General features: G+C 43.8%; 1 protein-coding gene across 11 annotated transcripts in view; it reads right to left on the bottom strand.

Moving 5' to 3' along the window:
- Nucleotides 1-17,718: 17,718 nt before the first annotated feature.
- ESR1 (estrogen receptor 1) overlaps nt 17,719-25,896 on the bottom strand; it is a 258,838-nt gene continuing 250,660 nt past the window's right edge. For 10 of the 11 annotated variants that reach the window (XM_073337674.1, XM_073337671.1, XM_073337679.1 and 7 more), the window contains 2 exons: nt 23,271-23,454; nt 17,719-22,106 (listed from right to left, as the gene is read on the bottom strand). In XM_073337674.1, coding sequence (XP_073193775.1) covers nt 21,875-22,106; nt 23,271-23,454 — 416 coding nt within the window. In that variant the 3' untranslated portion in view covers nt 17,719-21,874. Of the gene's footprint in view, nt 22,107-23,266; nt 23,455-25,896 lie in introns of those variants that run through there. The other variant, XM_073337675.1, reaches the window with a different exon arrangement.

Below are 25,896 nucleotides of genomic sequence, written 5' to 3'. Positions count from 1 at the left end.
TGAATTGTAGAAGGAATCTGTGGGAATGGGAAGATCTTGCAAAATTGCTGCAGAACCGTATGAGATATGGGAAAGTGTACGGTTGTAGAATCAGTGATGAATATAAAAGCCTGCTTAATTATGAATTAACATTTGGAAACTCCAGATTTTTCTAATCTTTCTTACAGTCCATGTTTCCCAAACTGTTAGTTTTATATGTATATACGCTGCTTCCCATACTTCAGTTATTATTATTACCAGTCAACATTGAAGAAGACTGTTTTTTGTGAGTTGAAAACATTTAAATCTTCTCCGTAGCAGCTTGATATAGACTGACATTAAGACTGATATTTATGCTTGACCAATAGCTGAAGTATTGTCATGGAATATACCCAACACACAAGCATAAATAGCAGAAAAACAGAACAAAATGAAAACTCATAAATTTCTGAGAAACATTACAGCAAACTCACTCTCTGATCAGCGGCAGGCACTTCACATAGCTTATGAGTCATAACTTAACCAAAACAAAATTCTTTTCAAGTTTGAGAAATTGCAGAGTGTTGCCCTAAAGTTATCTCTGGTTTAATAAGTTTTTCTGTTTTTTTTTAAAAAAAAGCCATTACGCATACTGTATATTTTCCCATTAATTTTAGGAACAAATGTTTTCATTTAAAGAGCGAATAGACTGGAGTGTGTAAGCAGAAAGAAAGAAGTCCTGTTTTTGCTGAGCCTGGACAAAACAAAACTACTTGCATTATTGATGCTTCTTGAGATTGCCTTTCTGGGTAGCAATGGTTTGAATTGAGACTGATTAGAACTGAGCTATTGAGGCCATTAAAATTATCACCAGTAGGCATTTGAGTTAACATGTGGGGCAGTTCATAAATCTCACAGCAATTATTCCAGATTCTTGGGCAGATGTCACTGAATTGGATACAGTTGATTAAGGTTTCTTTTCAGCCATACGGATTAGAGAGCTTTTATAAAAGGAAAGCTGAGATTGTGAAGCACGAGATGGCAACACGGGCAAGGAAGCGAGCAAATGTTATCTGAAAGCAAGCACACAGCCTGAAATTAATAAACAGCATTAAAGTTTTATCTTCAAGGAGTTCACCAAAAAGGGTGCTAGGAAGAGTACACAGACAGCCTCACCTATGACTTCCTAGGGATCAGTACATTCTAATGTACATGAATTAAAAATTAGAGGGAGAAAAAGATTATACAGTCCTATACAGGAGGTAATAGGTAAGAAATTAAGCTTTAAATTAGCCTTCCAGGTGTAGATAGATGATCACCTCCCACATTCTCAAGTGGAACAGATGTTTAGAACAAGGTGGGCTCTTTTCCACTCCCATGATTTTCACTATCATTTGTTTTGCCAGCTCAGAAACTTGCCTCTCTACCCCTTTTACCGACTGTCACATCTGCCTCCTGCATCTCCAACCATTAGCACAAACTCTCCATTCAAAACTGAACTTCTTGTCCTTTTACCAGCCTTTCCCATCCAGTTGCAGCTTTGCTATTCTCCCTGTCCCTGAGATTTGCAAGCTTCTCGTCCATGGCTGTCCTCATTCAGTTTTCTTACTGCTTACTCCACAATACCTCTGAATGCTGGGGCCACTTGGGCCAGGCTGGTGTATGGTGACCATGCAGGAGCCTCTATCCGTCAAATCTTCTGCTGGAGCTGAGCCTTCCACTGCAGTAGAGGAGAAGCCAGCAAGGACAGTGAGGTCTTCCAGGAGTGCCCTCCCTACCCACATCCTCCAAGGAGGGGAGAAGTGTCGGTATCTTCAGAGAGACGACTTGGTTTGCAGTGACTTTTCACTATGTTTAGGGCATCTCTTGATTGGTTCCTCTGGCCTTTAACTCCCAACCCCTGAGCTATGCGGGTGGGAGGGCGTAGACTACAGAGAAAATCAGAAATGTGGAGGGAAGAGGGGGTGAAATGGAAACTGGCCAATCCTGGTTATCGTGGAGAGGGAGGGAAGGTGGGAGGGGGGAACTATTAGGAAGGGTACAAAGTAGGGCTGCCAAGCAATTAAAAAAATTAATCACAATTAATCGTGCTGTTAAACAATAATAGAATACCATTTATTTAAATATTTTTGACGTTTTCTACATTTGCAAATATAATTATTTCAATTACAACACAGAATACAAAGTGTACAGTGCTCACTTTATATTTATTTTTAATACAAATATTTGCACTGTAAAAAAAGACATTATATTTTTCAATTCCCCCATTGCAAGTTCTGTAGTAGCATCTCTTTATCATGAAAGTTGAATTTACAAATGTAGAATTATGTAAAAAAATACCTGGATTCAAAAATAAAACAATGTAAAACTTTAGAGCCTACACGTCTACTCAGTCCTACTTCTTGTTCAGCCAATTGCTCAGAAGAGAATGCTGCCCGCTTCTTGTTTACAATTTCACCCGAAAGTGAGAACAGGCATTCACACGGCACTGTTGTAGCTGGCATCACAAGATATTTATGTGCCAAATATGCTAAAGATTCATATGTCCCTTCATGCTTCAACCACCATTCCAGAGGACATGCTTCCATGCTGATGACAGATTCTGCTCAATAACAATCCAAAGCAGTGCAGGCCGACGCATGTTCATTTTCATCATCTGAGTCAGATGGCACCAGCAGAAGGTTGATTTTCTTTTCTTTTGGTGGTTCAGGTTCTGTAGTTTCTGCATTGGAGTGTTGCTCTTTTAAGACTTCGGAAAGCGTGCTCCACACCTCATCCCTCAGATTTTGGAAGGCACTTCAAATTCTTAAACTTTGAGGCAAGTGCCATAGCTATCTTTAGAAATCTCACATTGTTATCTTCTTTGCATTTTGTCAAATCTGTAGTGAAAGTGTTCTTAAAACAAACAACATGTGCTGGGTCATCATCCAAGACTGCTATAACATGAAATATATGGCAGAATGTGGGTAAAACAGAGCAGGGGACATACAATTCCCCCCCCAAAGAGTTCAGTCACAAATTTAATTAATGGATTATTTTTTTAACAAGTGTCATCAGCATTGAAGCATGTTTTCTGGAATGATGGCCAAAGCATGAACGGGTATAAGAATGTTTAGCATATCTGGCAAGAATATACCTTGCAATGCTGGCTACAAGAGTGTGAACACCTGTTCTCATTTTCAGATGACATTGTAAATAATAAGCAGGCAACCTTATGTCCTATAAATGTAAGCAAACTTGTTTTTCTTAGCGATTGGCTGAATAAGAAGTAGGACTGAGTGGACTTGTAGGCTCTAAAGGTTTACATTGTTTTGTATTTGAGTGCAGTTATGTAACAACAAAAAATCTACATTTGTAAGTTGAACTTTCACAATAAAGAGATTGCACAACAGTGCTAGTATGAGGTGAACTGAAAAATACTATTTATGTTTACCATTTTTAGAAAGCAAATATTAGTAAACAAAAATAATATAAAGTGAGCACTGTACACTTTGTATTGTGTTTTGTAATAGAAATCAATATATTTGAAAATGTAGAAAAATATCCAAAAATATTTAATAAATTTCACTTGGTATTCTATTGTTTAACAGTGCGAGTCAAACTGTGATTGGGTGATTAATTTTTAATAGCAATTATTTTTTAGATAATTGTGTGAGTTAATTGCGATTAATCAACTGCCCTAGTACAAAGGAATAGTTTTTTAAAAGAATTGTAATAAAATAAGTGATGTCAACCTCAGTTTGATCCCTTATTGCTCCACTTACTCCATTATTTGTCATTATTTGTTATGGGCTAGATCTACTTTAGGTGTCTAAATCCAACTGTTAGGCACCCTGAGATCCTCAAAACCCTGCCGCTTAACCCTGGAGGTGCCTGAATTCACTGCTGGTGGACATGTGCAAAGCTGCCTAAATCCTCATGATGCTGAGCAGTTCGGTATCCTATCTCAGGGCCATTGAACCAAACTGTAAACCCTGTATGCGATGGAAACCACTTCAAACTAAGGGGTGTGGCTGCACCCCCAGCACCCTGAGTTCCAGCACCTACTGTGGGGGCTCTTTCTCTTGCTCTGTTTTTTTTCTTTTCTTTTTTCTTTTTTCTTGTTTGTTTTTGTTCTTAAGAAAGGGCTGATCTGGCTTAAGCATGGAACTCTTTGGGAGATGATTCATGGCTGAGAATCCTGAGCAGAGGGAGAGACTTCTGTCAGCCAGGTGCCTAAGGCCCAGATCAATGAGAGTTAGGTTTCTAACTACCTTTGAGAATCTGGATGCTTAGCCCTGTTCTTTAACTCTGCATTTCACTCCTGGCTAGCTTAGGCAGCTCCTTGCTCAGCTTGCTGGCTTCAGAGGATCCCTTCCTTAGGCACCCATCTCTCCCTTTGCATTGTATGAGGAGCCTGGGCACCTAACTCGGGACTGAGTATTCCCCTGGGCAGCAGGGTGCCTTGCAACACAGAAGTACCTTTGTAAATTTAGCCCTATGTGTCCGTACGCTACCAGTGCAATGGGGATACCAACAGGATTGAAGCCTTTAGAGGCTAATATAAAATCTGCCCTTTCTGTCCCTATGGTCAAATTGCTGGCCTGTGTCTTCATTGCCTCTCCCCTCCATTATTGCCCTCTCAACCGTTCTGGCCTCCTGCTACCTCGCCCCTCCAATCCATTCAACTGTTGCAAATAAAATGATCTTCCTTCTCCCAACCCCTTCTCTGCTCCTTAAATCCTACTACTGGGTCCCTCTCCATTGCTACATAATATTCAAGCTCCTTGGTCTCCCCGTCATAGTTCAGCCCCACTCCCCTCCGCCTTCTCTCATCTCCTCCTGTCCTTTCCCCGCGCCGCTACACTTACAACACCCTCACGCTTGGCACTCAGACGCTTCGAGTGAGCCCTCTTATCGCAGGCGGGTTCCTACTGCCCCTGTGTCCTGCCGTCCTCTTTTGCTTTTCTCCTTGTTCTCTGTGTTTTAGCTCGGAGTGCGGCAGGAAGTTGCTATAGCAACAAAGCCGTGTGGGGCAGGCGGGAGAAAAAGTGCCTTCGGTGCCTACAGGCGTTGGTGCGTGGCTCCATTGCCGTGGTACTCTGGCGGCCATTCAGGCCGGATAATAGGACGAACAGTGCCCACAAACCAGACCCTCGCTGGCGTTGCAGGGCTGCATCGTTTCCTAGGCCCTGGCTGAGGGAGCAGGAGGGCCGCGGGGAAGGAGTACTCTCCTGTGATTGGTTTGGAGGCAGTAGGGGGGAGCGAAGGGACAAGTTACACCTCCCCGCCCCAAATCTCAGCCACAACAGGATGCTGCCAAATTTCTTTCCCAGTCTGCAGGGTAAGAGGCCTTGGGTGCCCCCTGCTGGCCCACCACCTCAAGCCCACCAAGGGAGCAGGAGGGCGAAAGCAGTGCTGCCAACTCATTGCAGCGACTAAACCTTTAGCTCCTGCTGGAGCCACTCCAGCTTGCCTTCCCCACCTCCCCCTCCCGCCCTGGGGGCTGGGCTCCCCCAGGAGGCACAACAGGGCTCTTTCCAGCCCGACAGGCTGAGAGGAGTTTTCAGGGAGGGGAGAGGGTGCAGCTGACATCATTCTCAAAGGACTGGAGGCAGGAACCACCTCCTTCCCTGCAAACAATGGGTCAGTCTGTGCTCTGCTCCTTCCCCCTCCCCGCCCCTGTAACACCAGTGCTGGGAAGGGGGAGAGGGCGGCGAGGAGCCCCTAGGGCTCTGGTAGGTGCAGAGGTGGGGCTGTGGTGGGGAGTGTGCATAATTAATTGCTTAGGTAGGGGGTGGGCAGTGGTGGGGTTGCATAATTAATTACTGGGCTGGAGGAATGAGCAAATGTCTGGGGGGGGCGGAGCTCCATAATTATGTCTGGGCTAGGGGGTGTAATTAGTTAATTATAATTTGGGGGAGAAGGGAGAAGCTCTGCACCATCAGGCAGCCAATCAGAGGTCCTGGAATGAGGCCAATATCATTTTTATAGGTTTGGGAGAGTTGGCAATACTAGGCTACATGACAGAGCTTTACGGCTGCAGCACGGCTAGTGCACATGCTCTAAGCCAAGGGGAGAGAGCTCAACTTAATGACTCCAGCCCCCATGAGAGGTGGTAGCTATGGCAGCGGCAGACGTTCTCCCACCAACACAGCCCTGTCCACATGGGTGACACTTACATCGCTCAGGGGGGTGGCTTATTCCCTGAGGGACATAACTTATACCAACATAAGCTGTAGTGTGGACATAGCTTAACTGTCACCCAGATGGGGTGGGCGAGGGGGATTGGAAATTGGAAGGCAGCCCAAAACTCACGATCCAATCTCAGGGGTGGGCAGCCAACTCCAGACTTCTGAACGTTTGGGGTTGGCCATGTTGTCACATTAAATGACTGTTCCTACTCACCCCTCATGTGTGCACTTACTCCTGACAGCCGTAAGCCTGACTTCTTAGCCTCATGCCTCGCACCCATCCCCCAAAGAGCCTTGCTTCGTTTCCCAACAAAACTAACTACCTGACAGCTGCCCGAACGTGTGCTCTCTGCTACTCTGCCAGTTCTCACTCAACATACAACCCCAGCCTGCCAGTCCTACAAAGCCTGTCCCCACTACTGGTTAGAAACCCTGAACTTGTTGGTGAGTTCAGGGCATATCAGGATGAAGGGACTGGAATGGTTCCTTGTAGTAATGAGAGAGTAAATGTCTGTCTTCCTCTCCCCTGTCCCCCATCTATACCTGGACCAGTTAGTTCTAGATGTCTGACCATCCACTCCTAGTTCCAGCTGCTAGTTATCTCAGAACAAATTGGTGTCCAAAGGGTTAATGGAGCTTGAGGTAGCTCAGTAACTTGAGACACGCCACAGCAATAACTCCCCAGGATTTAGCTGGTGTTTGTAGGAGGATTCTGAGGATAAGTGGGAAATAATGAAGCCAGAGCCATGGGTGTGAAATAAACACTTCAAGCATTAGACCCTTGCTGTGAGATGGAAAGTCAGTAATATGGTGCTTAGAAGTGAGGCAGGAAGCAGGGTGAATGGAGATATTGTGAAATCCAAACTGTTGGGTTTTTTCACCTGACTCAGGGAACTGGTCAATGGAAAGAAAGACCAGAGGGAGCAAGAGATGGCCTAGCTGAGGTTGGACCTATGGATTTGGTACAAACACGGTTCAAATCTTCCGAGTGGCTGTAGACTTCACGATTTTAAGATTAAAAAAAAATCTGACTTCTGTGTAATTCCGAGGGGTCTTCTATGCAAGCCTCTGAATATGGAGCTTCTCCTCCCCCATCCCTCCAATTCATGAGTTTCCATGGTTGTCATAGGCCAGTGACTTTGACAGACTATCCCATTATTGCCCCCTCCAGCTAGTAGTGTGTACACCAGCTGGTTGTTGACCTCAACCCCACGGAAGGTGCAATATAAAACTGATTGTTTTTAATTGTAATAGAAAATACAGACCTTGGGGTAGCATGCCGCAAAAGGGAGAGCTCTGACTCTCTTAATAATATTCTAATTATTTGAATATACTTCATGATAAAGACGTAGACAGCAGTGACCAGACAAATACAATCTACTTGGTTTGCCAAAAAAGCTTTAAATAAAGTTGCTGAGAAGCAATAAAGGGAAATAAATAATCACAGGGACTGGGTCAAAGGCCTGTCATGGATTAAAAACTAGTTAAGAGATAGGGATCTGAATTATATTACATGGTTGCTCCAAAGAGCAGAGGGAAATGAATAGTGGGAGATCCTAGGGGTCTGAATTATTTAATTTACTATTTTATGTGCAAGAGTAAATAGACAAACCTGTTTGGCTTAAAACCAGTGAAGGCGCTGAGAACTAGCAGATGGATTTCACCACGGTGCAAGATTGAGCAGCACAATGGCAGATTAAATTTAAATTATTTTGTGGAGGAAATACATTATTTTGCTAATACATCTTTTTCAGAAACACTGGTGGGTTCAGGATTTCCAGGGTACTGTGAGGAAAATGGCTTAGGAACAGAAAATAGGCTGATGGATGCCGATGCTGGTCCTCATTCGGGCAAAACTCCCTTTGCATTTTGAGGCTTTCCAAATATGATTCTTGGTATCATTTTTAGAAAGGATGGGAAATAGCTTCAATACAGCACTGGAATGGCCTCATCTGGAGTACTGTCATTTAAACGCAAAAGCCAGTCTTGATGGAGTTGGGACAAGGACAGCTACAATGCTTGGAGCTCCTACGTACTGAAACAATATCTAGGCTTAATCAGTCTGGAAAGACCAGGCCAGGGGAACTAGATTCCACTTCCCAAAAGGGGCAGGCTCCAGGTAGAAAAGAGAGAGTGTTGATTGCAGAAACTGTATCCATGATCAAATATGCCATTAGAAAAGGAGTACTTGTGGCACCTTAGAGACTAACAAATTTATTTGAGCCACAAGTACTCCTTCTCTTTTTGAGAATACCGACTAACACGGCTGCTACTCTACCTGTAAATATGCCATTGAAACCCTGGCATGGTAGTTTCTATTGGGCTGTATTAATTATTGTTATTATTTATAATATGGCAGTGCCTACAAGGAGGGCCCATTGTCCTAGGCACAGTGCAAACATATAACAAAGAGGTAGTCCGTGCTCTGAAGAGCTATGTACTTTTGCCTTACACTGAGGTGTCTGTTCCATCACTTAAAAGGTTGGCCAGTGGCTGGGACAAACACATAAGGTTTTGCAAGATCCCATGAGCACAGCCAATACTCACTGATACTTTGGCGTACTTCTGAAGGAAAAACCCCTTAGTGGCTGCTTTTGAGTTTGTGAAATCTACAGGGCCTGATTTTCAGAGCTTCTGGCAAGCCAAAACTGCCATTTATTTCACTGATTAATACACTACAGCTATTTGCGGTAAAGTTTGTGTCACTGTTTGGGAGCCTGACTGGGCAATAGGACGGGAAAGTTAAGCTGAGTGGTTCTAACCCAATTTCAGAACTGGCCCTGGGACACCTGAATGACGTACTGTGGCAGTCTCCCTAGCCTGCTGTTCGACTGTAGTGCAGTGACTCAGCAGCACCCCGGTAGTTAAGACTGTGTCACATTAAAAGAAAAGGAGGACTTGTGGCACCTTAGAGGCTAACCAATTTATTTGAGCATGAGCTTTCGTGAGCTACAGCTCACTTCATCGGATGCAGTGAGCTGTAGCTCACGAAAGCTTATGCTCAAATAAATCGGTTAGTCTCTAAGGTGCCACACGTACTCCTTTTCTTTTTGCGAATACAGACTAACACAGCTGTTACTCTGAAACCTGTCACATTAAAGTTCTGTTTAACGGTCCTCTCAAATCGACATGCTTCGTTGACTTCCTTTGAAATCTGGTATGTTTTCAGCGGATGCAAGGTAGGTTGAATGACTCAAAATTGTGGTCATTTGCGCTCGGGTCTGCAGAGATAAAAGTTCAAAATAAATAGCCATTTTTCAAAAAGTTTTTTTTTGGGGGGGGGGGGTGCAGAGCTAAAGATCAAATTATTGATGTGGTGCCAGTCAAAGTGGGCATGTTCCCCGCGGTGCTACATGGCACCCAGTAAATCTTTGGGAGACCTAATAGACTCATAGACTTTACGGTCAGAAGGGCCCCTTATGATCGTCTGGTCTGACCTCCTGCACAATGCAGGCCATGGAATCTCACCCACCCACTCCTGTAATAAACCCCTGACCTATGTCTGAGCAATTGAAGTCATCAAATCGTGGTTGAAAGACTTCAAGGTGCAGAGAATCCTCCAGCAAGTGACCCGTGCCCCACTATGCAGAGGAAGGCAAAAAAACCCCAGGGCTTCTGCCAATCTGCCCTGGAGGAAACTTCCTTCCTGACCCCAAATATGGTGATCAGCTAAACCCTGAGCATGTGGGCAAGACTCACCAGCCAGATACCCAGGAAAGAATTCTCTGTAGTAACTCAGATCCCATCGTAGGCCATTGGGCATACTTAAAGATCAATAAATTGCCAAAATTAGGCTATCCCATCTCCTCCATAAACTTATCAAGCTTAGTCTTGAAGCCAGATATGCCTTTTGCCCCCCACTGCTTCCCTTGGAAGGCTATTCCAGAACTTCACTCATCTGATGGTTAGAAACCTTCGTCTAATTTCAAGTCTAAGCTTCCTTATGGCCAGTTTATATCCATTTGTTCTTGTGTCCACATTGGTACTGAGCTTAAATAATTCATCTCCCTCCCTGGTATTTATCCCGCTGATATATTTATACAGAGCAATCATATCTCTATTCAGCCTTCTTTTGGTTAGGCTAAACAAGCCAAGCTCTTTGAGTCACCTTGAATAAGACAAGTTTTCCTTGCCTCGGCTCATCTGAATAGCCCTTCTCTGTACCTGTTCCAGTTTGAATTCATCCTTCTTAAACGTGGGAGACCAGAACTGCACACAGTATTCCAGGTGAGGTCTCACCAGTGCCTTGTATAACGGTACTAACACCTCCTTATCATTACTGGAAATACCTCGCCTGCTGCAGCCCAAGACCGCATTAGCTTTTTTCACAGCCATATCACACTGGCGGCTCATAGTCATCCTGTGGTCAACCAATACTCCAAGGTCCTTCTCCTCCTCTGTTACTTCCAATTGATGAGTCCCCAGCTTATAACAAAACTTGTTGTTAATCCTTAAATGCATGACGTTGCGCTTTTTTTTACTACACATGTTAACTTCTTTGCTTGCATAGATGTGCAGTGTGGATGGACCCAACATCCTGCACCCTGGACCTCTCATTTCTGGCCCCACCCTGAAGGCTGCAACCCTCCCCCCCCCAGCTGGAGCCGTCACCCCCCTCCAAGCCCCAGCCCAGTGAACGTGAGTGAGCCACTGAGGAGGGGGGCAAGGTTGTTCGGGAAAGTTGGCAACCCTTGCGACAAGTTTTGTCTGTTTTACTATAATGGTTTTTGTTTTATGGGAAGGCTGATTGGGAACACAGCAGAACAGTCAGCCAATGGCATAACCAAAATGTTTCTCATATTGGATGGGGAGGAGTCAGAGCCTGTGGACTTGTGCGGGAGGGTCGGGAGGGAACAGAGAGTATAGTTGCAGCGAGAGAGGGGGAGGAAATGAGGGCGGATGGCAGACAAGCCATGCATTGGTTGGTTGAGAAAAGCTGTATTTTACTAGTCCATGGAAGAGGGATGGGAGTGCCTACTTCTTGATTTTGGGGCAGATTAATGTGGCATTTCCAAACACTGCTGGTGCAGAGGTTTGAAACTGGTGGCAGGCAATCCATAGCAAGGGGTACAGGGCCTGGGGAAGAAGTGACGGCTTCGTCTCTTGGTGGACCGAGCGCACCGGCCAATCACGCCAGCCTGTGGGGTCCCCTCAAAGCGCGGTGCCCGGAGCAGTCGCCTCAATTGGCCCTACCCAAGGGATGGCTCTGACTGGTGGTACCTTGACTGCTGAGGGAAAAGCAATATTTGCTCTGCCAGGACGGCCATTGTGTGGATTCTGGGAATTCCTGGATCACGAGGTTGCAGATGTTTGCAGGAGCGCTCGGGGTACACCATGACATGGGGATTGCTGCTGCCAGGCTGAGCTGAGTGGGGAGAGGTGGCCTTCATTGACCTCATGTTTTGCCCACTCAGCAGTGTGTAGCTGGTGACTTAGGGTGTGAGCTGCTGGCCATTGTGCTGCACCCCACATGATTTCTGCCCAGGAGCTGTCTGAGAGCGTTGCTAGGTCACATCAGCGCGTAGTGTCTAGGCGCTGTGGCAGTTTTCTCTGCTTTGGCTGAGCGTCTGAATAATTGCTGCAGTGACAACAGGAAAGTTAGTTATTAATAAACAAAACATGAGAGAGTTCCTGGCTGACCAGAAAATTTGTACTAGATACAGTTCAAGCACTGACAGCTCACTGTTTCTCAGGGCTGGGAACAGCTGTTGGGCAGGAGCCCATGACCGTGCTGATTACGTTAGGAGATGCTCCATGTTTTGCGCCCTCTGATGTGTTGATTGACGGGAAGAGCTGCATGTGAACGCTCAGGCTCCGGTACACATCATTACAGTGTAGCATTGTGTCGGTTAAAGAATTAGCAAGGTGGCCGGGTTGGGGGGTGTTTAGTACCCAGGCTATTGTCAGCCGTGAGGTGGACTATGTGAGGATTCGCACATTAAATGACAGCGGAGGTTGAGGTGGTGTTCTGTGCGCTGAGTGTAAGGGAGCTGTAACATGGTTCTGTACACATGCAGAATACCAGCCTTGCTTTGAAACTCTTAGGGATGTTTATGAGAAAAATTAGGGAAGAACAAAGGCAGTTGTTTGGACCTCTCTTCCTTGTCCCTATCCCCGGGCAGAAAATGGGACTTCTCTCTTACTCCCCGCTTAACCCCAGAAACCAGAACCACACCCCACTCCTCTCCTCCCCCTGTCTGTGGCTGTAGGGGTGCTGGCCCCCTGTTCCCCCTCCTCACTGCACCTCTGACTCACACCCTCAAACAAGGAGAAAGGGAAGGGTCAGCCCTAGGCAAGCTGGTCTCCTATGCTGCCCAGGCCCCTTAATTACCTTGGCCAGTTCTGAGCCTCCTTGCAGGAACAATCCTCCTTCTCTTGTCCCCTCGCACCTCCTCCACCACCACTGTCTCCTCCTGGCCCTTCGGCTTCTCCTCCTGTCCACCACACACTGCACCTTGAGGGTCTGACAGGAGTCAAACTGCAGTGACCGTCAGTGGGGTTAGGGGTGCTGGATTCAGTGCCCAAGCCACAAGCTGTGTATTGCACTTTTTGGTCCCACAAGGACTCTGCTGGCACGCTGTAGCTACCTAATGCATGTTAATGTAGTCCAGCGGGGCCCACATGGAGCAGTGAGATCACACCGTGCAGCCTGCACAACCCCAAGAGCACCGTTTGCCTCCCACCAGACCTGCTCTGCACATGTACCATGGGCAGTGGAGAAGAACGTCCCCCGTGGCCATGGTGCTATTTGCTGTGAGTGTTGGATTCCAGCTTCCTAGATGTAAACCTGAATTAGTCATTACCTGTGTAAATCAGGAGGCTTCCGGACAGTTAGAGAGGCTTGGTATCACTGCACATGTAGGGGAGTTGGCTGTGTGAGTGTACGCCAGGGGCTGGAACGGCCTGAAGCTTACAGTGCCAAAGGCAAGTGTGAGTGTGAGGTCAAAGAGGGTAGATGGTAGGGAACGGGTGGGGTGGGCAGCCTTTGTTGCGGTCCTTTAATAGTATTAGCTTGAATGCTGTGAATGGGTTGTAAAAGGTGGTGGTGACAAGCTTGTTCATTTCAGCAACTGTGGGTTGGCAGAGTAAAGGTGTTAAGGGGGGGGCGGGCGTGATGGAATTGATGTAACGCTGCCCTCTGTCAGCAGTGCCCCAAAGGCAATTTTAACTGTGCAGTGTCTGCTCTTCAGCCGATTTTGGTCAACTCAGCGTTCTGAAAGGGGATGCCCGCCCCACACCCCACTACCCGCTAACTGCGCGTTCATGGAGGGTTTAGCCACATGCAATGACATTTCGAATAATGATTTGGGACTGGCACCATGAGGGGCTTGACACTGAGCCACAGACCGTTCTGTTCACATCCCCGGCTGTGCTGTAGTCAGTGAAGTATGCAGAAGCACTTGCAGCCCTAAGCATGCTGTGTCCAGTGCCAGCAGCCAGGAGCAGGAGCACTGGTTGCCCCACTGCCAACTCAGGTTTGGTCTCATGACCTGGCCACCATGAGGGAAGGGCCATGTGACCAAACTTGAGTGAGTGGCATTGTGACCCCAAACACAGGGGGAGGGGACACTGCTCAGATATGTCTCTCTGGCCCCTCCATCATGATGAAAAGGCCATGGGGTCCAAAATTGAGAGAGTGGTGCCATGATGGAGTGAAAGAAATGGGGTGGGAGACAGTTGCAACACTGCTCACTCAACTTTGGCACCCGTCACAATGGAGGGGGCACAGGGCCAAACCTGAGTAAGCACCTGAGTGGGGTGGTCAGCACTGCTCCTCTTTAGTGCTGCTGTGGACACAGCCCCTGCCCCAGCGCTCCCTGCCCCCAGCGTTATCCTGCTTGCCACATCCCAGTGAGTAAGGAAAGTAACACTGCATCAGAATGGGGTGGGTTGGAATGTAGGGACTGAGCTTGGTATGGACTTGGGAGGGTGAAGAGCTAAGGCCAGGGGCTGCACCATGGCTGGCTCCACAGAGGTTGATGGGGACAATTTCTTAGATTGGCCCTGGAAGTCTGTGAACCAAATTAGCAATTTAACTCATTTTCAGGGATCAAATTACATCCCATTTGTGATTTACAAATATAGGGTCAGATTGATCAAATGGATAGATAAAACTAGATGCTGCCAGTGAGTGCCCCTAGATTGTGAGCCAATCCTCTGATGTGAGATGAACTGAAGTAATATGTCCGTTGGCTTATGAGTTTGATCACATACAGATGTGCTATCAACCTAAATCCCTGGCAAATCCTTCACGCATCCCAAGGCGCATGTGTGAGGATGACTGTGTGTGGGGAATAACCGAGGCAGTGTTGCCTAGTGAATAGAGCACTGGACTAGAACCCAAGAAACCTGAATTCTATTCCCAGCTCTGCCACAGGCCTGCTGCGCAACTTTGGGCAAGTTATGTCCCCCTATGTGCATCAGTTTCCCCACCTGTAAAATAGGGATAAGGATGCTGATCTTCTTTCTAAATCATTTTGAGATCTGCTGATAAAAAGCACTTTAAATGATCTGGGTATGATGTTATTCACAACCTGGTTTTTGATCTCTAAATGCAGTATTTGTAAAATGTATGTTTGTTTGTTTGTTTGGGGAGATCGGGGGGAGGGACCACTGCTGATTTCTGCTAGAAAAGCCCAATGCTGGCCCTCAAAGATCCAAAGCTTCCTTTTAAAACAAATAGCTCATATGCAATAATGCTGGGCAAGCTGCAGAATGATCTGTTACTCATATGTAGAAAACATGCTACGGATTGTGACCAAATTATTGATAATATTCCAAGGATAATACATGTATTGGGTTCCTATGCTGGTCTACGTACAATGAAAAATTACATTGCTTAGAAGCCAAAATGAAGCATTGCACAGCAGGGAAAAATATAATCTAAAGATAGACCCACAGAGTGGACTTCACAAAGGCACCTAATTTCTGTTGATTTCAATCTAAAATTAATTTAAATCAATGGGAGTTAGGAACCTAAATACCTTTGTGAATCTCACCCTTACTGAATGTACAGGGTCACAATCAGAGAGCCAATAGTCCCTTCCAGAAGTAGCACTGCAAACAGATTTTCAAAAATATCACAGCACAGAATCTAATCTAATATACGTTTTGCTGCTTTGATTTTGCTCAGAGACCCACAATTATTTTGAGGCTTTACCTGTATGTTTTTTGCAAAGGGTAAAGTCTTCATTAGGAAAAAGATGTGTTCTTACCTGGTATTAGCAAACACAAGATAACACCTGAGTTTTCACTCTAGGCTCCTCTGCAGTCTTTACCTTGACCTGCTTAAAGGTAGTGAAAACTACGAACAACCTTGTCTTCGCTAGGATGTACTTAGTAATACTTGGTAAAGGGCAGACCTTTTGGTAAAGAGGCATCCTGAGAGTTCAGTTAGGCATGAATACTCCCATGAAGTAGAAGAATCTAGACTTGGCTAGACCGGATGACTGGAAAAAGGCTAATGTAGTGCCAATCTTTAAAAAAGGGAAGAAGGAGGATCCTGGGAACTACAGGCCAGTCAGCCTCACTTCAGTCCCTGGAAAAATCATGGAGCAGGTCCTCAAAGAATCAATCCTGAAGCACTTGCATGAGAGGAAAGTGATCAGGAACAGCCAGCATGGATTCACCAAGGGAAGGTCATGCCTGACTAATCTAATCGCCTTTTATGATGAGATTACTGGTTCTGTGGATGAAGGGAAAGCAGTGGATGTATTGTTTCTTGACTTTAGCAAAGCTTTTGACACGGTCTCCCACAGTATTCTTGTCAGCAAGTTAAGGAAGTATGGGCTGGATGAATGCATTACAAGGTGGGTAGAAAGCTGGCTAGATTGTCGGGCTCAACGGGTAGTGATCAATGGCTCCATGTCTAGTTGGCAGCCGGTATCAAGTGGAGTACCCCAAGGGTCGGTCCTGGGGCTGGTTTTGTTCAATATCTTCATAAATGATCTGGAGGATGGTGTGGATTGCACTCTCAGCAAATTTGCGGATGATACTAAACTGGGAGGAGTGGTAGATACGCTGGAGGGGAGGGATAGGATACAGAAGGACCTAGACAAATTGGAGGATTGGGCCAAAAGAAATCTGATGAGGTTCAATAAGGATAAGTGCAGGGTCCTGCACTTAGGACGGAAGAACCCAATGCACAGCTACAGACTAGGGACCGAATGGCTAGGCAGCAGTTCTGCGGAAAAGGACCTAGGGGTGACAGTGGATGAGAAGCTGGATATGAGTCAGCAGTGTGCCCTTGTTGCCAAGAAGGCCAATGGCATTTTGGGATGTATAAGTAGGGGCATAGCGAGCAGATCGAGGGATGTGATCGTTCCCCTCTATTCGACATTGGTGAGGCCTCATCTGGAGTACTGTGTCCAGTTTTGGGCCCCACACTTCAAGAAGGATGTGGATAAATTGGAGAGAGTCCAGCGAAGGGCAACAAAAATGATTAGGGGACTGGAACACATGAGTTATGAGGAGAGGCTGAGGGAGCTGGGCTTGTTTAGCCTGCAGAAGAGAAGAATGAGGGGGGATTTGATAGCTGCTTTCAACTACCTGAAAGGGGGTTCCAAAGAGGATGGCTCTAGACTGTTCTCAATGGCAGCAGATGACAGAACAAGGAGTAATGGTCTCAAGTTGCAGTGGGGGAGGTTTAGATTGGATATTAGGAAAAACTTTTTCACTAAGAGGGTGGTGAAACACTGGAATGCGTTACCTAGGGAGGTGGTAGAATCTCCTTCCTTAGAGGTTTTTAAGGTCAGGCTTGACAAAGCCCTGGCTGGGATGATTTAACTGGGAATTGGTCCTGCTTTGAGCAGGGGGTTGGACTAGATGACCTTCTGGGGTCCCTTCCAACCCTGATATTCTATGATTCTATGACTGTGGAAATAAATGTGTTTTGAACATTTCTTAACAAGTGCCGACAGACAGTGATCTTTAAAAAATGTATATGCTGGTTGTGATTAACCCATCCCTATTTAGTCATTTAGCATCTAGTGCAGACAAACAGCCTGTAAAACACAATCTATTTGATTAGCATGCCTCCTGACTCTGGAAAAAAGGGAGAGTGCTGCAGAGTGCTAAGCGAGTGGCAGTACAGGGAAGTTGCCTAAACCCTATGACATGAAGGACTGATTCAGCAGTATCTAATAACAGCCATAAGAGTTTCTCTTCAGCCTCCAAGTGCTCAAAGATGGTGCAACCCATAGCCACATTTTAGGACTCTGCAGGCAGCAGGTTGAACGTCCATGCTCTGGCAGGAGCCCTGACTCTCAACAGATACAGACAAACATGCACACAGGCAATGCAAGGCCTTTGGAAGTGAGCAGTACCATAGGAGAATTTAAGAGGTCTTTTCTCTTTGGTCTGACCTTTCGGTCTGACCTTTCCCCGCAATGAAAGCAAAACTCCTGTTTTTTTGCAAATGCACTTTCTGGCCTTAGAACACGCACTTAAACAAATGTAATAGGGACATTTTTTTATAAATCTAAATGGTTACCCATCATCTAGCTAGTCATCAAGAGGCAATAGGCAGAAAAAGCAGTTTTAAAAACTATCCAGCAGACCTTGTTTTATTTAATTCTTTATTTTGACATCAAATAGCTTGAGAAAATCTTGGACAGGTAAAGTATGCTGCTGGATTTTTTTTTTAACGTCTTTTGTAACATTTGTTTCAAGGTGCAAAAGAGGTTTACATGTGTGTTTCATGTTACATAGCAAAACTTTAACAAAACAAGAAGATGTCAAAAACAGTATACGCATCAGCAGAATAATCCAACAAATACATTATGGCACTTGAGCCTTGTACTAAAGAAAGGGCTCTACAATGAAAAGATAGGTAGTGCGCAAAAAAAAGCTTCTTTTTATATATATATACACACACACTAAGGGAGCATAAAGTGGCTTTTTAATGCAAGTCTTTGTGACTAGCAACTTCTTTCTTTTCATTCTCAGATGGTCACTATCTAATGAAAACAGATTACTTATTGGAGGTGCACAGGGATACAGAGCATACTCATTGAAGAGGGGATTGCAATATGGCAGCATATATTTCTTTAAAAGTTTAGGCACATTTGAATGCAAAAAATGAATTTTTTAAAAAAAATCTCCTACAGACAGTGCAAAATTTGAAGTGCCCTCACAAAGGCAACAATCACTTAGAAAACAACCTTTAGGACATAAAATGATATCTATATTTGAATTAAAACATAAAAAAGAATGCAAGTAGAAAAAAAAGGTTTGTAATGAAATATGAATTTTTGGTACCCAAAATTTAAATCACTGAAGGCAATGTGAAATTGTGGTATATTTTTGGGTACTGACTAAGCATGCTATGCATTAAGACCTGGCTTTAACTTCATGAATAGAAAAATATTCAGTTTTGTAAGCTGTAATATATTTGTAAATAGCTTTCAGAATAGCTGACGTAATGCTGAATAATTGATCACACTAATTCTGCTGTCACTATCTTAGTGTTTGCATCCACACAATCCTGCTAGTTTTAAATTGGGATGCATCCTAGTTTTAAAAGCAGGATATATGTACAAGAACAGGGATAGATCTTGTTCCCATTTAAGTCTATGGTTAGATTGACTTCAGTGGGGCAGGATTTTTGGTGGAAACAGTTCTAATTCTCGGATGTTTGGTTTCATTTTTGGCCCAGATCTTTAAGAATTAAAATAATCAATTATTGAAATGGGTCATGAGTCCAGTTTGAGACCTACCGCTTCCCCTGCAAAACACACTGACCTTGCATTATCAGTATAAACGTAAGCTGTTCCTTCTTTCTTCCGTAGTGACAAGTTTTCTAATTTACCAATCTCGTAAATGTACGAGAAGGAAAAAAATCAGGAAATGTCACTGACAACGTAACAGTAAAGTCACCACACACACCAAGAAATTGCTCCTGCTTTTTTTGTTTGTTTGATTTTTACTTCAGAACAACTCCTGTTGTCTTTCATAAGAGTTTTACCTGAGACAAAGTCTGCAAGATCAAGTCCACTACAAACAAGAAGTGGCTTTTATACTCTGTTGGAAACCCAGACATCATCAGATGAGCAAGTTCATATTACTACTTCACATGTGCCCTGAACTTCTTAAAGTGATTGTTATTTGAATGGCAACAGGTTTGCTATGCAAAACAAGTTCATCTGCTCTATTATTGTTTGGTAAAAGCATAATTAGCTTCCCTGAATATTTTTCCTTCTCAAACACAGTCTCTACAGGATATTATTTTTCTTTTTCATGTCCAGCACTAGGTATCTCAGTTAGTGCTGGCTTCTCTACTGCAAATATAAAAGTATATATAAAATATTATCATCATATAAGCTAACAACCAGTTAGCCTCAGGCACAGATAACTACATATGTGATATGGTACCTCAAAAGCATATGAAAACATATTCTGTTTTATGTATTATAGACTTTGTCAGCTGGGTTTACTGAATGGCTACATTCAATTGTCTGATATGTGAGCAATGCATCTTTTATATATAACATTATTTAAGGTGCTTTTTTAAGAAAAAATTAAGTTTTGAACAAGTTAATGATGTTGATCACAGACACTGCCTCCAAGTTAAACGTATGTATTGTGGGAAATCATTATTTTTCAATCTTCGGCTCCCACTGCTTTTGTTACAATGTACATTTGAACTAAATGAGATCTTACTGCAAAGGCCAAGGCTAACAAAGAATCCCAAGTTGCTGGTGTGCACCCCTATTTGTCAAATCATTTTCAATAGTCTCGGCCATGTTTTGATACCCTTCCTTATGTTGGGTAGCACTTTATCCCCCATGCAGGCTCATTGACTTCAGTGGGACAATTTGTAGCTGATGGTCCTACTCACCATGAGTAAAGTATCAGAATCTAGCCCTCTGTTTCCAGTTGCCAACCATGGCCCACATTCATTTATTTAAATTCATCCAAGGATTAAGTTTGACCCAGTGTACTTATTTGTTGGGAGAACCAAGGAAGGAGCCATTAATTTAAATAATGTGAAGTTTAGAGGAGCTCTGTCTAGTTTATCATAAAGAACATGGAAGTTGTTAACATACTATATTTGACTGGCAACTCTGGGCTACAATTGGGTTGACATTTGTCTTTTAAACTTAGATACAAGGTTTCCAGTGGCCCATTCGGATCTTCACCTCTGCTTATTTGTGTCAATAATATACAGTACACCAAGATTTTCTCAACACACGAAAAAATTGCTACAAAATGAAAATAAAAATGTGTGCATTTTGAACAAGGCACTTAGGAGCCCCCAACGGTCTTTGGGTATGAATTGCAAAGAAATACCAATGCTTTCTCTGCATAAGCACAAAGACAAGTGCTTTATCATATTCACACAAAAAATGAGGCTACTGGAAATGAAACTAGTGATATGCGTTAGCAAAAGGCTGTGGAATTAAGAGGAGATGAAAGTGCTTCACAAGTTGAGAGCTCACCAGCTTCATAGGGATTCTGAAAAAATACAACACATGCAGCTAGTAGTTACCTGTAGATTTAGAACTAAAGTCTGTGTTCTGATATATACATCCTCCCCTCCTCCCCACTAACTCCCTCTGAAGTCAAGATGCACATGCCTTTGGCTTGCAGCGTAAACTTGTACTGTCCCTCTCTATGTCTGTTCTTCCCTACTGCAAGTTGTTTATCAGCATACAAGGAGTTCTACTTTTGTTGCAGTGGGGACCGTTAGAAATGGTCATTTATTGCAATATTTGCAGTATTCCCTTTCATTAGGATGTGAGATACGGCAATCAACTGAACTAGATAGGGTGGCAAATGCCTAATTTTTAATGGTACAGGAAGATTACAGTTTATCTTCCTCTTTATTAGATGCCCTTCATAAGTGGTTTAAACTCCTATTAGTGTCAGTGGGAATTACATGCATTCATGATTCCAAGGTCCAAAGGGACCATTGTGATCATCTAGTCTGTAGTCTGACCTCCTGTATAACACAAGCCATAGAGCTTCCTCAAAATAAATGTATGGGTGAGTTGAATAGAGTTTGACAACACTTATTAATATTAAAGGCAATGGCATACATCCATAGAAAGGCACACATGTTTCCCAGCTGGCTTCCCATCAAAGCACTACACATCCCAGGACTGAGATCAGAGAAGATTAAGTGCATTCGATCCAGCATGGCCACTGGGTGAGATAACTGCAACTGGATATAAATTCAATGCATTCATGAAGGGGGAAAAACATCTGCTGATGTCAGCCAGTAAGGGAAATCTTAAAACAATATTACTTTCAGAAAGGTGCACTTTGTCACCATACGAATGACAGGATGGAATCTACCAAGATCTGAGCTATGTAACTAGGCAGTCTTTAGTGGGGCTTCCTTGTGGCTCATCCTGGAGCCACTGAACTTTTCAGTGGAAACATCAATTACTTAAATTCAACTCGGGCCCAGGCTCAAATGATTCTCAGCAAAGGGTCAACAAAGCCAAAATCTTGGGCTGATAAACGCTACAGGAATCCTCACCCTAATTAATGCATGGGGTAAATAAGAGTCATTGCAAATTTCAAATTAAGTTGGCCTCCCATCCTTGCAGGCCATCCATAATAACAAAACCTCTTCCATTAAGGGTTTTAGCAAATGATCAATGAACACTCAGACTGGAAATCACTGGTGCCTATTGGAGTGTTTACACGTGTGGCAATTTAGCTAAAGTGATGTATGAACTAGGTAGTATGCTGTTGGGATTCTCAGAACCTTGTAGGCTTTTTTAACATGGGAACGCTCATACTGTGTTTTGCAAATTCTCATCTTCCCTGTTTACATAAAAGGACTGCAAGGAATGTGATGAAGTTGATGCAGTTGTCAACTGGCTCCGATTCTCTTCTTCCATCGGGGCAGCATTTTTGGCTGCTGGGGCATGCAATCGGTGAGCATCTAGCATTTCCAGCAGTAAATCATAAAGGGGGACTACATTTTTGCACTTCATGTTGTATAGGTGCTCCATCCCTTTATTGCTGTGGATTTCAATGAAAACAAAGTCAGAGGACACTCCATAATGAGATGACAATCCATAATACTTACAGTGATTGCCATTAAAAAGCTACCATCTGGCAACAGTTACCACACAATGATACCTAAGATATCAGTTTCCCCCCAATGTGTTGGCTTTTAATGCTAATCGCATATCCAGCCCATAACTACCAAATCATTGGATTGCCAGACTTACCATAACAAGAAAAATAACAAAGTTTACAAATGGCAAAAGAACAAAAACAAAAACAAACCACCACCCTGGGTTTTGCCTGAACGTCTAGATCAGTTCTGGGATGAAAAAAAATGAGGGAGTGTTACTAACCCTTTCACCACTCATATTTGTAACTTTAGTGATGCTTGCCACTATTTTAAATGTCACTTATGTAGTGGGATCAAGGAACCCTAACTCCATTCACCAACCAACCAGTGTGCTTTGCCCACCTTAAAAATAAACTGTACCTGTTTAGAACTGTCAGATTTCTAACACTCCAGCTATAAGGTATAGGAGCCCAGTTTCACGTCAAGAACTGAATAATTGAATGGATCAGGGTTGTATAGACCTTTTGCTTAGACTAAGAGCAAATTAAATTCTTCAAACACTGTTAATATTTAATAACTTAATTATTATTAAAAATCATGGAGATAGAGTCTGAATTCCCTACTTTGAGAATGCCTGTCCCTATCAATGTGAGCAGGGTTTGCGGAACTGGGGTGTTATATACCGCTGCAATTTACTCGGTATGTTATAAACAGAGTAAGACATTGTGTTTATAACAACAACAATCAGGTCCTGCCTCCATCATCAGACCCCCTTGCAGTATAGTGACACCAGAAGCAGAGGAACCTTAAAGAGCACAAGAAACAAATAGCGTTAGGGACAGTTTCCCCTCCCACATGATATTAAACAGAAGGGCTGTTTCTATTTTGGAATTATGGGCCACACTGTGATACCCTCACTCACACTGACTAGCATGTTGCCCCACAAGTAGTCTCACTGAAGAAAAAGACCACTTGTTGAGTAAGTTACTATTCAACACGAGTTTATCAGAATCTGGCTGTATCAACAGAGCAAAACCTTCCTTGCATGCTGAACTTTGCACAGTCGTCTTGTACAATGCCAGAAGGCTGCATGTGCATTCTCTCACCTCATGTGCCTGATGTGCGAGAGTATGAGGAGGAGCTGAGCCAGTCGTCTGTGTTGCTGATCCGGAGAGAGACCTGACTTGGCCATTAAATGAATCAATGTATCTGTGATTTTGTCCAGAACACGATGAATATGCTCCTTCTCTTCCAAAGATTTCAAGGTGCTGGAAAGAAATGTATACACACCTGGGGTGGGGTGGGGGGAGAACAACACAAAGAGAGATTAGACTTTCACAGCTACAGTCTCATAGACAGGGATCTTAAGAGGCCAGAAGAGGCATGAGAGCCAAATGCAATATGAACTTAGTTCTCTTCTGGCAGTAGGAAGGAGAACAGGAGGTTAGAGACAACCTAAATAGAACATGGCTAAGGAAAGAAGGGAGGTCTCTCCAAAATGACAATGGTGAGAATCAGGAATGGACACACATTGGTCTAGATGAAAAACAAAACAATGGGTATACTCAGAAAATATTAAACAACCCAAACTGCAAATACGAGTGACAAACAATAAATAGCCAGTTTTCTTGTTAAGCCTCCGCTGCTCCTGCTGCTTCAGCTCCCAGAGATTATTATTAAACGTGGTGGTGGCTTTCATGCACAAATCCAGCTCCACCCACCCACCCAAAGAGGGTATGGTGAAAGCAAACTGATTGGCACTTTGGTTGGAGTCCTTTATGCTGTATCTACAATAAAACAAGGTAGAAAAAGTGTTTCTGCATGAGGAAAAGTGTTTCTCATAGATAAACATAATGTGGGATAATCAAAGTGACTGAAAGGGAAAATTACACTGCAGCCTTTACCCCACTTCCTCTATGTCTTAGGGTCTCTGGCTATTTCAAAGAATCTTTTTTTCCCCAAGGAAGGTGATGCTATTAGGTCAGTTATTGTATTCTTCAAACAAGATGGGCGGGGTTTGTAAAAGACTAAACTCCATTCTTTATAAATTCCAAGCCACAGACCTTCATAAACAATCCACAATAAAATCTAGCACTTGCAGTTTACTATTTTTCTCAATGCAGTCTGATAGCACTGGTCCAATCTGAAATTAACCAGCAACCAGTATAGTAGTGATGACAGCATCTGGAGAAACAGTCAAGTGGAACTGGAGATAAAGGGCCAGATTATGAGTTCAGTTACTCCAGATTTAAACCCAGGTAAGAGATCAATTTACGATAGTTATAATAAATCTCCCACTTTTCTTGCTCCATCATGCTCTGTATTAGACCTCATTGAGTAATTGTGTAACTGGTTTGAAGTTACTCCTGTCCCCACCTCTACTGTCTGTCACCTCCTAGTCCCTCACATTTGTTAGCTGTTTGGTGCAAGGACCCTGTTTTCTATCTGTATTGAGAGACACCTACAGCTCCTTTGGACACCGTTAGAAATAATCGTATTAATAATAATGATCATAAGTGTAATTCTGTTGATTTCATTGGCATTTACACCAGAATAAGTGAGATCAGAATCTATCCTGCTGACAGAGAACAGAACAGCTATTACAGTATGGCCTCTGGAAGGCAGCAGTCGCAGCTCTTCCTTTTATTGATTTGCCTGCACTGGACTATTGCTATAAAGTTGTTATAGAAACATGAAGCAGTGACTGCTTGTCCTATATCATTTTTCAGACTGGAGTAACTGCATTGAAGAGAACAAGACCCTTAGACCTTTCTCAGCCAAATGATTTTCAACCCTCCACACACCCATGCTACTAATAGGTTTTATGGCTTAGCAATATTTTAGAGGGACTAATTTCTTAGTTCTGACTCACTGCGCTTAATAGTCTCATAGTAGCACCAGCACAGCTCTGCTTGGCCAGGGGATCCTGCCAGGTGTTATGAATACTTTAGGAATTCCTCCCAGTTTCATACTTCTAAAACCCTCTCAAAAGGAAGGAGTCCTGCCCGGAGCTCCCAGGTCTCACACTTCTTTAGCACAGGAGCCATCAAAGAGCTTTGTTTAAAAATATCAAAACAAATCCCCAAGAAATCCCCAAAGATTTGGCAATTGGCAACCCTTACTAATTAAATGTTGAATGAAAGACAGCTATTTGTTATCTCACTGCCCCAGGTGATTACTGTTGCCTTGCCTCACTGAGCAGGCATTTCAGAAACAGAAATATCAGCTGTCCATCACGAAAGAGAAGGGCTGCTGCCTTCAGAAAAGTTCGCTCAGCAAGGCGAGAACTGGCTGCCTTAAAGTAAGTATCTTCAAAGCTGTTTTCTTCCAACTCTGTATAACAATCCAGAATCCTGAACATCATGGAAGGAGAGAGACAGGGAAAACCACAGCCACTGCAAGGGTGGGGCTCATATTCTGTGCCAACAAGGCAAAGCTGTGCTTCGAATGGATTTGTGGAGGGGACTACACAATATGTTACCATATATGCTGTTGGCAAATGGTAATGACAGACTTTTTGGATGCTATTGTTGAGGAGAACGCCCACTTCACCCTTTCTAGAACCACACAAGTGGAGTTTAAAGTGTCTGTTCAGCCTTGGAATCCGAAGACCACTACTGGCGATGCAACATCCCACCCTGCATGTTTCATCTGTCACAAAACAAGATGACCTAGATCAGTGGTTTTCAAACTGTGGTCCACAGGACTACGAAGATTTCCAAAACGGTCAGC

The sequence above is a fragment of the Lepidochelys kempii genome, chromosome 3 (assembly GCF_965140265.1).
Source record: "Lepidochelys kempii isolate rLepKem1 chromosome 3, rLepKem1.hap2, whole genome shotgun sequence".
Taxonomy (NCBI): Eukaryota; Metazoa; Chordata; order Testudines; family Cheloniidae; genus Lepidochelys; species Lepidochelys kempii.
Note: the sequence above shows the minus strand (reverse complement) of the source record. Positions and strands in the feature narration are given on the sequence as shown.